Genomic DNA, 14,848 nt, shown 5'->3' on the forward strand with positions numbered 1-14,848 from the left:
GAAAAAAACCAAACAAACACACAAACAAACAACAACAAAACAGGTGAAATCGGGTAGTAACTTGACTCAATTGAAATTGAGAAATTGTATACATGCATCAACGACTACGAAGTCAGTGGGTCGGCATAGGCATTGAAAGTATTGTTCCCAGGTGAGGGGTACATATTGTCAATGTCTACGAAATAGCCAGGACATGTGTCTTTAATTCTACCTGGTGTAATGACGAACTTCGGGTTCCAAAATTGGTACTGTCTGGAAGGAAGAAATAAAACGTGTTTATTACAGCGGTTAACATATTGTTTAGCATTGTCTTTATAATTCCAAGTAGTGTGATGCCTTACTTCATGTTTCCATGCTTGAAGGTATAGGTATTTTGATGCTGTCTGGAAGAAATAAATAAAACGTGTTTATTACTGCATTTAGTCTGGATATCGTCTTGATGGTGAATGTAATTTTTCTATGTTTGGTGCCGTCGGGAGGGATGAAGAAGACATATTCATTGCTGCATTTAGCCATGGAATTGTCTTCATTTCCATAGGGAGAGAAAGCGAAAACACTTGTTTTACTAAAGGTCACCTTCACTCAAGATAAACACAATTAATTCCTCAAGTACCTTCATGGTGAGTTCTTACTCACATCATTGTAAGTGTGATATTTTAGTAATATTAATCACGATTTCAAATATTACTATCTAAGAATATATGTTCGACAATGATATGTTTACGTTGTAACTTTTCAGACGGGGATTAGACGAGTCAGAGGTAGTGTCCTTTGACAACAAAGAAGAAAGATGGTGGTCACAAACCTGCATTTGACACAAAGTGGCAGCAAAACCGTCCCTGGTTAAAGTACTGAGAAGATGACAAAACGGAATGATGTTGTGTTCATTATGCTCCAAGTGGAACACCAAGGACAGAAATGAATCTCAGATTTGGACAGAAGTTGGATGCCGCAGAAAGTACTGTTTTTCGTTATTAAGCATAACCTGCCACACACAACTTTATATCTCCCTCTTATTGACTTGTACATAGAACTTGGGACATCAATGGTGAATCACGGCAGAAATGCACCACACACTGGGTACAGTACAGTGGAGAAGTTCACAGAATGACAAGCCGAAGCTGTTGAAGAAACATTTGTGAGGAAGATAAGGATACCAGATCACTTGGACTAATGCTGGAATCTTGCAGTTGCTGGACGTTATGTTGAGAATAGAGAATCAAAGCTTGCATTCTACACAATTCCGAAATATCAAATGGAACAGCAAATACGATAGTGAAGAGTAGGTGGAGATGTGACCTGCCTATTTGCGTGACCGGGTCGCTGTTCCGGTAAGTAGCTAAACACCCTTGACATGTGAGGTGTTGTAGTGACTTGAAATTATGACAGCTCTTATAGACAACTTTCTTATTATCGAGTGATAAATTATGACAATTAAAATCCTCAATGGTAGAAGAATTATAAAGCCTCAACCAAACTGGAAACGGATAGCACTTATAGTTTTAAAGTAACGTTATCAAACACCGTCCTGAAACATTTTCTGCCAGACTACACCTGTGCCCTTCCGTTCCTGTTTAGCTTAAGCGTCTGTCCAACGATCAGTTTTGTTTCCAATATCTTAACCTGTCATAAAATGGTGAATACGAGTCATTCAACTCGTTACAACGGAAGTGCAAGAAGCGAGTTCAACGGAACACAATGATATGGGAGGGCATATACAAACAAAGGCTTAAGTATCCCCACAATTATTAATTCTGGTTTAGTATTGATCTTAGGTAACCCATGCTTGGGCGATTATCGGGGTCAGGGTCACTGACATGGTTGGCATGTCATCGTACCCCAACTGTGTAGATCGTGGCTCGTAATGGTCATCACTGGATTGTCTGGTCCAGATTCGACCTTCTACAACTAGCCCCATTTAGCTTTAAGACTGCTCAGTGTAGCGTTAAACAACAACCAGACCAAACCACAATTCTCAAAAATGATTTTCATCTCTTTTCTCATGTTACATATCAGAGCATAGTAAATGAGGAATCCATGATGAAACATTGCTACGTCCGTTAACGCGTCTTTGTACCGGTCCAGTTAGCTGAAAGCTCTACTTTCTCAAACGTCTTAAATTAACAAGCGTGGCGTCATTACGAAGAAATAGCTGTCTGTTTACAAAAGATTTGACTTTAGACATCTTTACTGCTGGGAGTCCTCCTAACCACTATACCATTCAAACTCAGTAGTACCTAAATGAAAGTATATGTGACGAGGCTGACCAACCCGTGACGCTCATCTTTCTAAAGACATGGTTAATCTTAACGTTTTCATGTTTCTAAAACACACAAATTCACACTCGATCTGCTTTTCTTAATATTTGTTTATTTCATCATTGCATTATTAGTATTCTAATGTTTGCCTTATGACATCGTACTTTTAAAGTTTGAGAACGTCCTATGCTGATGCTGGCTAAGGACAGGAACAAGCGCTAGCAACATCAACACGGGCAGATGCTGCACGTTTGCGTCGTCAGGATGAAGCTGAAAATAATATGAAATGAAGTCATTATGTATAATGACGGCATGAGAGTAAGTTGATAAACTTAGTCTTAACGCGGAGTCATCCAACATTTCGCATTGACTGAAAAGTACCCATTCGATTCACAAAGATGGGAATCTGCTTCATGGTTCTTCAGCAGTCAGTATTTAGACACCGTCGGTAGAGTCAGTGAGTGAGTGAGTGAGTTTTACGCCGTTTTTAGCTGTACCCCAGCAACACCACGGCGGAGACACTGGCAAAGGGTTTCACACACTGTGCCCATGTTGGGAATGGAGCCCGGGCCTTAAGCACTAGTCACCATTCAATATTGAACACTGGTATAGAATAGATATAGAATTCTAAACTTGCTTCCGCGATCGAACTATAGGAGCAGTCATAAACGTGAGATGTCATTATGGTGTGGGAGAAGCACATAAGCAGTATGTAAAATTAAACTTGTAATTTTTGCTAAACCCATCTCTAGGCAATACATACTTGTGAGGTCCACAGTTCCGGTGTGCACAAGGCCCACGAAGTAGACCTTGTGGAAACGGCAGAAGCAGTCGATCTCATCTCCCAAGAGCTCCTCCACAGCCCATGACTCGATGGGGCAAACATCCGCTACGTCGATCCAGTCTTCGGAGAGCTTGCCTTTGGATGCGTCGTGCTTTAGAAGTAATAAACGAATATATCACTTTTAAGTAGGAACAAAACAGCCATGAAGAAATTGTAAAAATGTTTTGATCTGATGAATGGACCTACGACAGTATCTACATATATCTGGTAGTATTTTTGAAAATGAATATACCTGTTCAATACCGGCTAATTTCTCTTTCAGATCTTCAAAGGATTCTATGATATGTCTGACATAGCATTCTTTGTCCACGGAATTTCTCATGGCAACAAGTTGCTGAAATGAGATAACAGATTATGCTGATATGAAATTTTACCGATATATTGAGGTGGCACGCAAATACCAGAAAATAAACAGGCAAGGCAGTGACTATATGCAAAACCCAGCTCAAATGATGTAAACATCACAAAGCAGTCTCAGTTAAAGGTCACATGCAACCAAAAAATCAAACATAATTAAAACACATTTATCACTTATTTATGACATATAATATACATTGCTGCTTTTAAAAAAAACAAAGAAACTAAATTATAAGCGTACAATCGCGATTCAAAAGTGCAATATTTTGTACTTGGGCTTACTTCCCCCGAAACGAAGCTCTCGGGACACCGAACCCAGTCATAACGGGTGGATATGCATTCAAGTGTAACGACGGCTTCCGATTGACTGTTTCATTTGCTGATATGCTGAGGGTTCATTGTGTGTACAGAAAGATGATCTGTTTGATGGGCATTTTAGAAGTATAGCCAGTCACAAGAAAGTAAGATTCTTTATGGATAACAACTTCTTTTTGTGTACTTGATGGGTCGTTTCAGTATGGATTCACATACTGTTGTCAAACAAAATCATATACACTAAAAGAAGTCGTTATCCATGAAGAATGTATATAGAGATGTTGGGTTTGGAAAGTACATGTTCTCTGAATTTGCGCTCGATCCAATAAAAAATCATGTCAGTAGAGATGGTAAACTTCTGCTTGACTGGAATCTGTCATTCGTCCAAGTACAAAGCAGGACTTGAAACTGACAAGAGTTTGCACCAGTTTCGGTCAGATCCAGTCATCCGAAAAAATGAATGTAGTTTGTTTGCAACCCACAGACATAAAACATGTCATGTGTATCACACGTGCCTAATTACATAATGTGGCAGACACGGGACTCGGGTGCACGAGTCATAAATCAACTTATTTCCTTTATGTCATATAGTCTGATAGGTGTTAAGTTCGAATTGCACTTGGTCAATGATTGAAGCTGTGTATTGCATGTTGTCTTTAGCAGACAGGCAGACAGACATATAGGTGTGAATAAACCAGACACTGAGCTTTCTCTGTGACAGACACTGCTTACCACAATCAACAAAATTTTTTTTACGCAACGAGTAGATTATTTACTTGTTTGTGTACACAACCAAGATTAGACTACTGCTCACGACCTCAGACGCTGGGCATGCATACTGTTTCAAGCTCCGCGGACCTATTCACTGCGCATGCGTTATAGACGCAGCGCATCACAGCTGTTGAAACCAGTTTTCCCCCCAGGGCTGGGGGGAATTTAGTGAAACGTTTGAACTCCGATTTCGCGGGCTTTTTTTTCATCGCGTTTTTTTCAACTTTATAGGTTGAATTGGCATTTTTTATGATTTGTTTCGGAAAGTGCATACCGAAAGGTACCAGAATCTGCAAAGTTGTGTTTTACGTTGCATGTGACCTTTAACGTTAATTCATATGTTACCAAGTACCTATCTGAACTCCAAGGGTTTAATGTTGTTGCAATAACGTATATATGGAATGTTGCTCATTGCAAGGAAAATTGAAGTTACAAGTTTCAGTTAAAGATTGAAACTTAATTTTGTAATTAAAAATAAAATTAGAAATACCCCGGAAAACACGTGGATGTTGCTTGTTTCTCTGAAAGAGGCTTTCGCATTGTCTGGTTTGTGGGAGTGAAGTTCAATGATGCCATCTCCTATGGCTACATTCAGCAGCATTGTCCCATCCCCGTAGGTGGCGTTGATATTTCTCCACTACAAATATAAGAGTTGTACAATATTCCAGAGACACATAAGATGCAATACAAATACACAAGATACACTGATTATCAGCTGCAAGGAATGAAATATAATTCATTACATGTATCGTTGTCATAAAACTTGCTATACAAGAAATGAGATTGGGGATCTCAGATAACTGTAATGTGCACCATGACATTGGATGGATGTGCCTTTGAGGGAGGGGCGGGAGGTATGTACACCAGATTGTGAATTCCATGTTTGTGGTTTCCATGACAACAAGTTTCACTTTGACTGATATTGGTGGTTGTGCTCCTTTTCCGGAGCAGAACTTTAAGACCGTTTTCTATTTCTTCACCAACCCTGGCACATAGATAGGTCTGGTAGTGTACTGGTGCCTTTTGTCAGGTTTGGATTTCTGAATAAAATATTTTTTTCTGCGTTTCCATAGCAACAAGTTCGTCCACGAATGAATTTGGTGGTAGTGTTTTTCTTTTCCGGACCAGAACTGTGAAACCTTACAATACTCTCCTTGCACTCTGCCATTTGCACACCAAACCATCTGACGTACTGTAATCGTAACTTGTAGACATATTCATGTGTCTTCCTGTTGCTTTTATCATCTAATTCGTCACAGTCATCGTCCAGATATTTCAAAAGCCCATGTAGCCAAACCATGTGAGATTTAGTTGTAATCATTTAATCTGCATTCTTGATCCTTATCATTACAGTAGAAGATTTGTGTGTTTTCAGCCACCCTGTACAGCTCTGTCACTGTCATTAATTACTGTATATTACATTAATAGCCTCCCCTCTTGGTCGCGTCTGTCATCACATCAAATTTACAAGTAACTGCTATTGTTTCTCTGTCTGTTCATTGTTGAGTGTTCGTGGTCTTGTTGTCCACTGTTGGGGACTGTAAGGACTACTGCGAGCAGGATAATGCCACGCGTACAAAAATGCCCTGAGGTTGAGCAGGAATTTATGTTTGTGCCCGCTACCCAGCGTATTTCTGTCTTGTATAGTTGTTAGTCATGTCTTGTACAACCAACTAAAGAAGTTTGAACTTAGCTATGCCTTCAGTCATCGTCAGCGTAACTGGAACGAAATGTCACATTCAATGTCTGATACAATCAATGAGGATGAGGGTCAAGGATACTATTGCGGACATTACACCTGCCATTAACATTGTTCTCGGTTATTTAGGTTATTTAGTTATCGGGACTGTATAGTATGCCAGTACCTTGAGAATGACTGTAAACGTCATACGACCAAAGTTATCAGCACTACAAAACTGGTTAACTCTTGGTCATGTGCAGACTGAACTAGACTATTGTGTTCTTGTGTTTTGATTTTCCATTCCTGGAGGATAGATGTGACTTAAGAAATGCAGTTCGTTCTACCACCATGTACAGTGTAATAAAGCACACTTTCGCCCTGAACTATTATAGTTAAAGCAAGAGGGCGCTTGCGCTTCTAAGATGCAGTATTCAATAACTTGTAAGCCTAATTTCGATTAATCTAAGGCATAAAACAAACGACGGTGTCTGTGACTTAAGTTAAGAATCCTCGTACAGGGCTAACTGACGCGCTGTTCTTTTCATGTGTCAGCCCCCTACGTTAAGACAAAGATTACTAGAAAAACAAATGATGAACAGTTTGGTGATGGCGCATGTTCGGGTTAAATATCTTCTCTAGATCATTTTAATTACATCCGTGATTCTCTTAAACCATACACGGCAATATGACCGCCTCATTTCTACTACCAATGAAAGTTTAGATCAGCACATTCAGAAGAAGCTGACAAGTTAAGCGACATTCCACGATTGCATTGTGGGAATGTAAACATTGCCAACATGACCGTGCCTCTGTAAGATTTTGAGACATGTTATACTTCGGAAAACATAAAAGTAATTTTTCCACAGTGATGTCGGCTGTGTGGTGCAACTACAAACCAAGAAACGGGATGCAACGAAGCAGTTTACTGTGGAAGGCTGTACGAGGCGATGGCAATGGGTTCGAAGCCATGGGTTCGATTCCTCACATGTTAAGTCCATATCTGTGGTACCTCGCTTTGATATTGCTGAAATATTGCTAAGGACGGCGCAAAACTAAGCTCACTCACTCACTCATCGAATTGCCAGTGTTTGCATACATGCTTATTCATCTTGTGAACACCTGGTGTCATCACTGATTTACAGCTGTTTTCCATTCTGCGAGTCTGCGAGCCTGACCACCCGATCCTCTTATGATAAACATGGATTATTGAAGATCAATTCTAGCCCGGTTCTCCACGAGTAGAAAAGAGTAAGGCAGTAACATAATTGCTGAAAAGACTGTGTTGGACAAATTAGAAATGCTGATTACAAAACACCTACAATATAAAGTTTGTATGTTTGTCTGTTGCTTAACCTTTAATGTGAATTCACTCATTAATTAATCACATGACAGCCTATCAGCTTTTCACCATATGTTCCAGCATCACGAAAATGTTAAGTGTACGTGGTCTTCTTGAATCAACGATAAGAAAAGTTAATATCGATCAAGAATGAGAAAAGGGTTTTGGATTTTGTGTGACAGGTAAAATTTCGTTATCTGTAGAATGTAGACATACAGCTAGGATGTACGGATGTCAGTCTTTATAACATAACCTTCACCTTGTGTGTTTGTGTTCTGAACCAAACAGAAGACAATATTAACAAAGAGGAGGATATGTAACGTCAGTTTGTAAATATTGTCTGACCCCGAGGTTACTGTTTCAGAAGAAAATGTTTCTTGAATATGACTAGACACCAGTGACACACCTGACACAATACTCCTATTGTTAGTTACAACTGCGCAGTTTGAAATGGTCTCTCTGCGGTTGAAGAAGAGAAGACAGACTTCAAATTGTCATGGCCACTTACTTCGGTCAGTTGTTCTAAAATTGATTTAAATGGTCCAAGCTGTTTAAAGGTGCTGTTTACAGATTTGCTGATGTATTGTGAAACACATTCCTAAAGTTGAAAAGATTCTTGACATGAGTTCAATGAAAGATGAAACTCAGTGACAATTGGCGAATTCTTAACAAAACATTACATCACTTTACATACTGCAACCATATTTGCACACGCTTTTCAGCAAGTCGATACATGGTTCTCGTGAAATTCGAAATAGTTTGCAGTCGGTTGGTTCATGGAGAAATTCATCAACATAAAGTTTGCAGTTGGTTGGTTAGTGGAGAAATTCATCGTCATAAAGTGTGCAGTTGGTTGGTTAGTGGAGCAATGTATCGTCGATGTAACCATGTATATCTACATAACATATGGCGAGTGCCTTAAGTGTCTTAACGTTTGATGAGTAGTATACATCACATTATAAATAGACAATAAACTGCAAAGTGCACATGTACTTATAGAAGAGGAATCAAAGAGCAAATGAACTATTTAGTGATTAAACTATCAATTAATATGACATAATTTTGGGAGAAGTGTAATCCACAGGCAATGTGTTTACTATTGACAGAATACAGATTAAGATCGTGTTTCTTTGAAGAGTTTAGATATACATGTACGCATAGGGGTGCAAGCTAAAAGCAGTCAAACGTATGAACATTGACGATCAAAATAAATGAATGCAGCAAAGCACGTTAGAGTAATCAGGAGGCGTGATAGCGCCAGCCTAGTGATCCAGGGAACTTGAGGAGCTGGGATCGAGCCCACCTGTGTGTAAAGCCGTGGAGTCAACTTTGTTTTCAGACTCTTTGTCACAACCCCTAGTGTGCAGTACATTGTTCTTTGCACTTAAAAGAGCCCACGAATCCGTTGTTTTTTTATCGGACGGTAGCCACATGAATACATACAAACATCAACTTGTGGATACTATGTGTCCCAGTCCACCCAGCTGTGACTGGGTACCTCGTACAGACTGGGAAAGCCATTATGCGCCTAGTTGTGCACGAGTTGTATGTTCCCCAGTGATTGGAGATTGATAATGCGATGTGCCGTTTGAGAGTGACATTCAATGATAGAAGGAAAAGACAAAGCGCCTTCGAGCAAATGAGCTGTATATTTGTACTGCACATTTATTACCATAGTGGTCAGGCTGGTTCATCATCATCTAACGGCCCTCGCCCCCTCTTCATGCAGCGACCTCACAAAGAACAGTGAATATGCAGACTCCTCAACTCTGCAGTCTTCTGCATTACACAGTTCCTCAGAATTTCTGTGATCCCGGTTGAGCCATCAAGAGGTACAAAACCAAGGGCACAGACAAGGTACAAAACCCAGGGCACAGACAAGGTACAAAACCCAGGGTAGAGACAAGGTACAAAGCCAAGGACACTGACAAGATACAGTGAGTGAGTGAGTTTAGTTTTACGTCGCACTTAGCAATATTCCAGCTATATGGCGACGGTCGGTAAATAATCGAGTCTGGACCAGACAATCCAGTGATCAACAACATGAGCATCGATCTGCGCAATGGGGAACCGATGACATGTGTCAATCATAGTCACCTGTTATGACAAGCATGAGTTGCTGAACGCCTATTCTACCCCGGGACCTTCACGGGTCGTCGCCTTTTATGACAAGCATGAGTTGCTGAAGGCCTATTCTACCTCGGGACCTTCACGGGTACCGACAAGGTACCAACCAAGGGCACAGACAGCTATGCGAATTACGTAGAGTGGACAGTTGAAGCAATACAGAACCATTAACAAAAATCAGTATGGAACTTACGAGACTGCAGTGTCCAGACAAAAGTGACGAAACATCCATAAGAAATCTCCATTCTACAATTCTTGCCATGAGAATGTATTGGTTTCCGAACAGCTGTACGGTGTTGTTTGCAAACAAATCGTGTCTGTAACACTGGTGCATATTTCCTGCACATGGCTAACATGTAAATTTGTGAAAATATACTGAAGTATTTAATGAAGTAATCTTGACTGAACAATTTCTAAGCAAGGTGATGTGAAGCTCTTTGAAGTCTTCTCAAATCAACTACCAATGGTTAGTGCATATGTTTATATATATTTATTTCGCGGTTAAAGGAGTGGTATTTTCAAGCGATTCTCATGTACGTTACATTGCAAAAATCCCATTTTAGCCACGAATAGGGTTCCCAGACTGTCAGAAGACAACGTAAGTGTGAGGAATCTGTTGCTACAGACAGATTGGTTGACTGGTGTTTAACCCCGCACAAAGCAATATCCTAGCTGTAAGACAGCGATCTGTAACTAGACAATGTTACTCAACTATCTACTGATATCAATTATATTGACTTGCCGAGGATAGTTTCTCTTTAATCAACAAGTGTTGATATAATTGTTATCAGCTGACTCGAGGTGGAGATACTATTCATCATCCAAAATCACTCTTCACTAGTTTTCACTAAGAATGTACATCTCTGAACACGATACTACCATTAGACGTGCGATGCAGCGATGTAATCGAATTATGACATCTTCGTGTTCATGACGCAATGACGCTGTCAAGGCATGGTACACAATCTGTCAAAACGATATCTCCTAGGAGATATCCCCTTCACACACCTCACACAAGCAATATCTCCAGTGGAATGATAAATAATCGAGTCTGGACCAGACAAACAGTGACCAACAGCATGAGCATCGATCTACTCAATGTTGCAGACAGAACACGAAATCAACTGTACATATTTGCTATATATGACTAAATGAATACATTTTATATATAAGCAAATCAACGTGTCACATCTTGTTAAGTTTGGTTGAATGTCTGAAATGTACACCAAAATATACTGTTAAAAAAGAAACGCATAGAAGAGAAATCCGTTGCGAAAATGATGTATTTTCAAACGTGTATAACTCGTCCACAAATAGACTTTTGTGCATGATATTTTACATCAGCTTAAAAGTAGGTACTAACTATACAACCAAACTGATACGGTGGTGACGACGTAGCACGATCCCGACGTCGGGCTTCCTGGCTCTCAGACCAATCCCTTTCAACCTGTCCTGTACAGTTTGACCTAATATCCGCTGAAGTCCAGGCACCATGGCTGTTGTGTTCTCACTTGTGGCGGCACTCTCACGCAATTGTAATGCCCGGATGTACTGATCTTCGGCTGCAGTGGTAACTCGAGGTCTGCCTATATGGGGTCGGTCATTTGTTATACCTGTTTGGTTGCAACGAGCTGCAAGCCATGGTATCTTGTTCAGACTAACATTCAGACGCATGGAAACGGAAGACTAGTAATCTCCACCATGCATTCATTCATTGGCAATGTTCAGTGTTGCAGAGTCAAGACGTGAAGTAACGATTGACCTTGAAATTCCTTTAAACCGAATGCCAGTTTCTGATCGTAATCTGGATTTTTAATGCCAGATAGTGAATGCTCTTTGCTGCACAATTTCAACTGGAAGGTGATTTCTGTTCCGAAATGCTAATCCTTGTAAGAAATCTCATCACCATCAATATTTTCCGGTAAAATCGATTGTTTTTACTTGTGAATCATGTAAGATCATGTTATCAACACTTTTGCTACATATTTTGATGATTGGTTTGAACACAATAGATAATTGATAGATTTCTAAATATTACAAATCGCGTTTCTTTTTGGAGATTGAATGAATGTTGTTTAACCCCGCATCAGCAATATTGCAACGGCGAGAAAAAGTCTCTCGTTGTACAACACATGGAACATAATATAAAGTGATGTTGAAAACCACTAAAATATTAGTTAAGTATCAGTTAAGTGCACGGGTAAGAACTGATCTCTGAAATAAAAGCTATATTAATTTCATATAGTTTGATTTCTTTTAAATATGCTAAAATTAAGTGGCTAGAAACTTTGTTAAGAAGTGCACATAAAGTAGAAACATCGCCATAAAACGCTCTCTAATATAAGAAAAGTCAACACATTCAAGATAAGTGTGCTTGATCGGCCTATGGCATGTTACGCAAAATGGTGAATCTTTACCTTTCGAAAGAAAGGAATGTGTATAGTAATTATGGCCGATACGACATCGGCGAAGCACAACCTCATCTTGACGACCAAGTCCAGTAAATGGATTTCGTCCAAAAATGGGTTTTATGGAATGAAGCTTATTTGAGGCTTGATCATCCCAGTCCTGCTGCCACCGATCTGTTATATATTGTCAAATAGCAGGTGTGAGGTCAGGAAAAGGGAGAGTAGTGTTGGTAACTGAACTTTGTAGAGCTTGTTTAGCTACGGAATCTGCTAAAGAGTTACCTCTTATACCAGAGTGGCTTGGAAGCCAACAAAACACAATAACCTTCCCAGTCATAGATATGGCTAAATGGCGACTTAAAATGTTGTCTAAAAACGGGTGATTATGGTTACGGCTTTTCATTGCCTGTAAACAGGACAATCGGAAAACATGAAATTGTTGTCTCGAGGCTTTACAATAAATTGTAATGCAAATAAAACTGCCATTGATTCAGCAGTAAAAATGGAACTTTCCATCAGTCAGTCTAAGGGAAAGGGTCATCAGCAACAGCAGCTGCTGACAACTTATTGCCATCTTTTAATCCATCTAAGAATGCTTGTTGGTACAATAATGTATTTGTAGCAGCTTTCGTCAGTTTTGTACTTCAGTTTTGTACATGGAATGCCATGGCGGTATTTCTGAAATGTTAAATGGTGATATATTCTCAAAATTTAAATGAACATCCCTGGTACTGAATACGAATAGGAAGAGGTGGGACTGATTTGGATTTATTAGCATATAAATCCTTATAGGAAGGATTGAATACACAGTTAAAAGCGGGGTTAGATGGACTTGAGTGAAGCTTAGCAGTATACTGAAGCGCGAGTTTGATTCTCCGTAACTTTAAGCACTGTTCGTTTGCGTCAACCAACATACTCTCGATTGGGGAAGTTCTGAATGCCTCCAAAAACATTCTGATACCTTGATTATGAATGCTACCGAGCTCTCTGAGATTCGAGTTACGAGCAGAACCATAGATAAAGCAGCCATTGTCAAGTTTGGGTATGATCAATGATCTGTAGATGTGAAGCAGTGTTTGTTGTCTTTTTAGGGATAATATATGATACATTTTTTCAGAAATACATTTACAGTGCATAACAATTGTTTTATTGGTTGGTACAGTACAGTAACTTAACTGATCTGGGATGAGCATACTGCAGCTGGTTTCAGTTTTACCTCGTCTGAAACGGCGGAGTCTTTTTTATTGCACATTCCTGTTTTGGCCAAAATTCGTCTGGGAACTGTTCTGAAAACGTAACTGTCAAAACTAGCTTTGTCCTATTACCGTATTGAACATATCGATCACACGTAAACACATGCAAACAATCATTGGTAGAAAAGAGAAAGGATGTTAACATAGACTGCCTGACGTCCCGTGTGTTATCTCTAGACAGTGTTACCTGTAGCAGTCTGGATGTGATCTAGGTCACTGTTTTACACAATACACACAGAAACGTATGAAGTTGTCATAATCCTTTTCATTGCACCTGCATACGTTATCTGAAAATATACTCTGTTTACTGAGAGAGAGGTCGCGATTACGACTCGTCAACAACATGCTTGTCTGTGTTTATAGCACGATGAAGACAGTTTACTTTGCAAGTTTAACAAAATGATTTCACTTTGGTTGGTAAGCGTGACGGCGAAAGTAAACATTGTAAGGACATATCTTAAACAGAAGCCTATGTCAATCTGGCCTCTTGCTTCATCAAACACCTCAAAGAAGGTTTCTTCTACGGGTATCGTTCACAGGAGTGGCAAAGGAAACAATTCATGCTCCTACAAAGCTAGAATCAACCTGGGGATTGACACTTTTTCGCACAATTCTTCGGCTGTAACAAATAAATATATTTTATTACAGTCTGTGTTTGTGTTTAGATCAGAAATGCGCCAGGTACTGGCGAGGAGCAACGAGGCACTAATGTGACAGAAGACGTGTTTAATTGCAATCGATACGGATGTTATTTGTATTTGATGATTTTGATATGTCTTGTAGGTCGAGTGTGTAATTTAGATCACCTCGTTATCATCGCCACCTGCAATTTGTCAGTTTCTCGTTTCATGTTGGGGATAGTACATGAAAAATACAAATACACATCCGTAACAAATCTCACAAATAGGTCGAATGCATCGTTTTCAGAGACTTTTCGCAAGAGGTATTTTGCAGTTATTTTGCGGTGGTCTGTTAAAAATCGAGTCTGGACCAGACGATCCAGTGATCAACAACATGAGCATCGATCTGCTCAACTGGGAACCGTTGACATGTGTCAACCAAGTCAGAGAGCCTGACCACTCGATCCCGTTAGTCGCCTCTTACGACAAGCACAGTCGTATTTTATGGCAAGCATGGATTGCTGAAGGTCTATTCTACCCCGGGACCTTCACGGATCCTCTTAGGGTTGGAAACTCCGTTAATGTGTTCTGTTTGTGGACAACAATAACATAGAATTACTCACAAAAGGAGAACATTTCGAAGAACCAATCACTGTTTGTGGGACTAGGAAACAGCAAAGTTGTCTCAACAGTCATTGGTTGCTTTCCTCAGTGACTAAGTGTGTCCACCATGTGCAAGTCACGAGGTCCTCCTATAATCAACCATGATTGGACATATGATTGTTTTGTAGCAATGACTTGACAAGCACATCGGATATAAATGCCGGTACGTAGCACGACTTCTCACAGATGGTGGCCAGATACTGATGCAGTAT

At 39.8% G+C, this 14,848-nt stretch overlaps 1 protein-coding gene across 1 annotated transcript in view; it reads right to left on the minus strand.

Annotated features, from left to right (window-relative positions):
• Window positions 1-2,517: 2,517 nt before the first annotated feature.
• LOC137290254 (uncharacterized) overlaps window positions 2,518-14,848 on the minus strand; it is a 31,665-nt gene continuing 19,334 nt past the window's right edge. Inside the window, exons 3-6 of the mRNA XM_067821030.1 lie at window positions 5,036-5,182; window positions 3,335-3,436; window positions 3,022-3,193; window positions 2,518-2,528 (exon numbers count right to left, since the gene is read on the minus strand). Of these exons, the coding sequence (XP_067677131.1) occupies window positions 2,518-2,528; window positions 3,022-3,193; window positions 3,335-3,436; window positions 5,036-5,182 (432 nt within the window). The remainder of the gene's footprint in view (window positions 2,529-3,021; window positions 3,194-3,334; window positions 3,437-5,035; window positions 5,183-14,848) is intronic.

Source organism: Haliotis asinina, chromosome 1 (assembly GCF_037392515.1).
Source record: "Haliotis asinina isolate JCU_RB_2024 chromosome 1, JCU_Hal_asi_v2, whole genome shotgun sequence".
NCBI classification, from domain to species: domain Eukaryota; kingdom Metazoa; phylum Mollusca; class Gastropoda; order Lepetellida; family Haliotidae; genus Haliotis; species Haliotis asinina.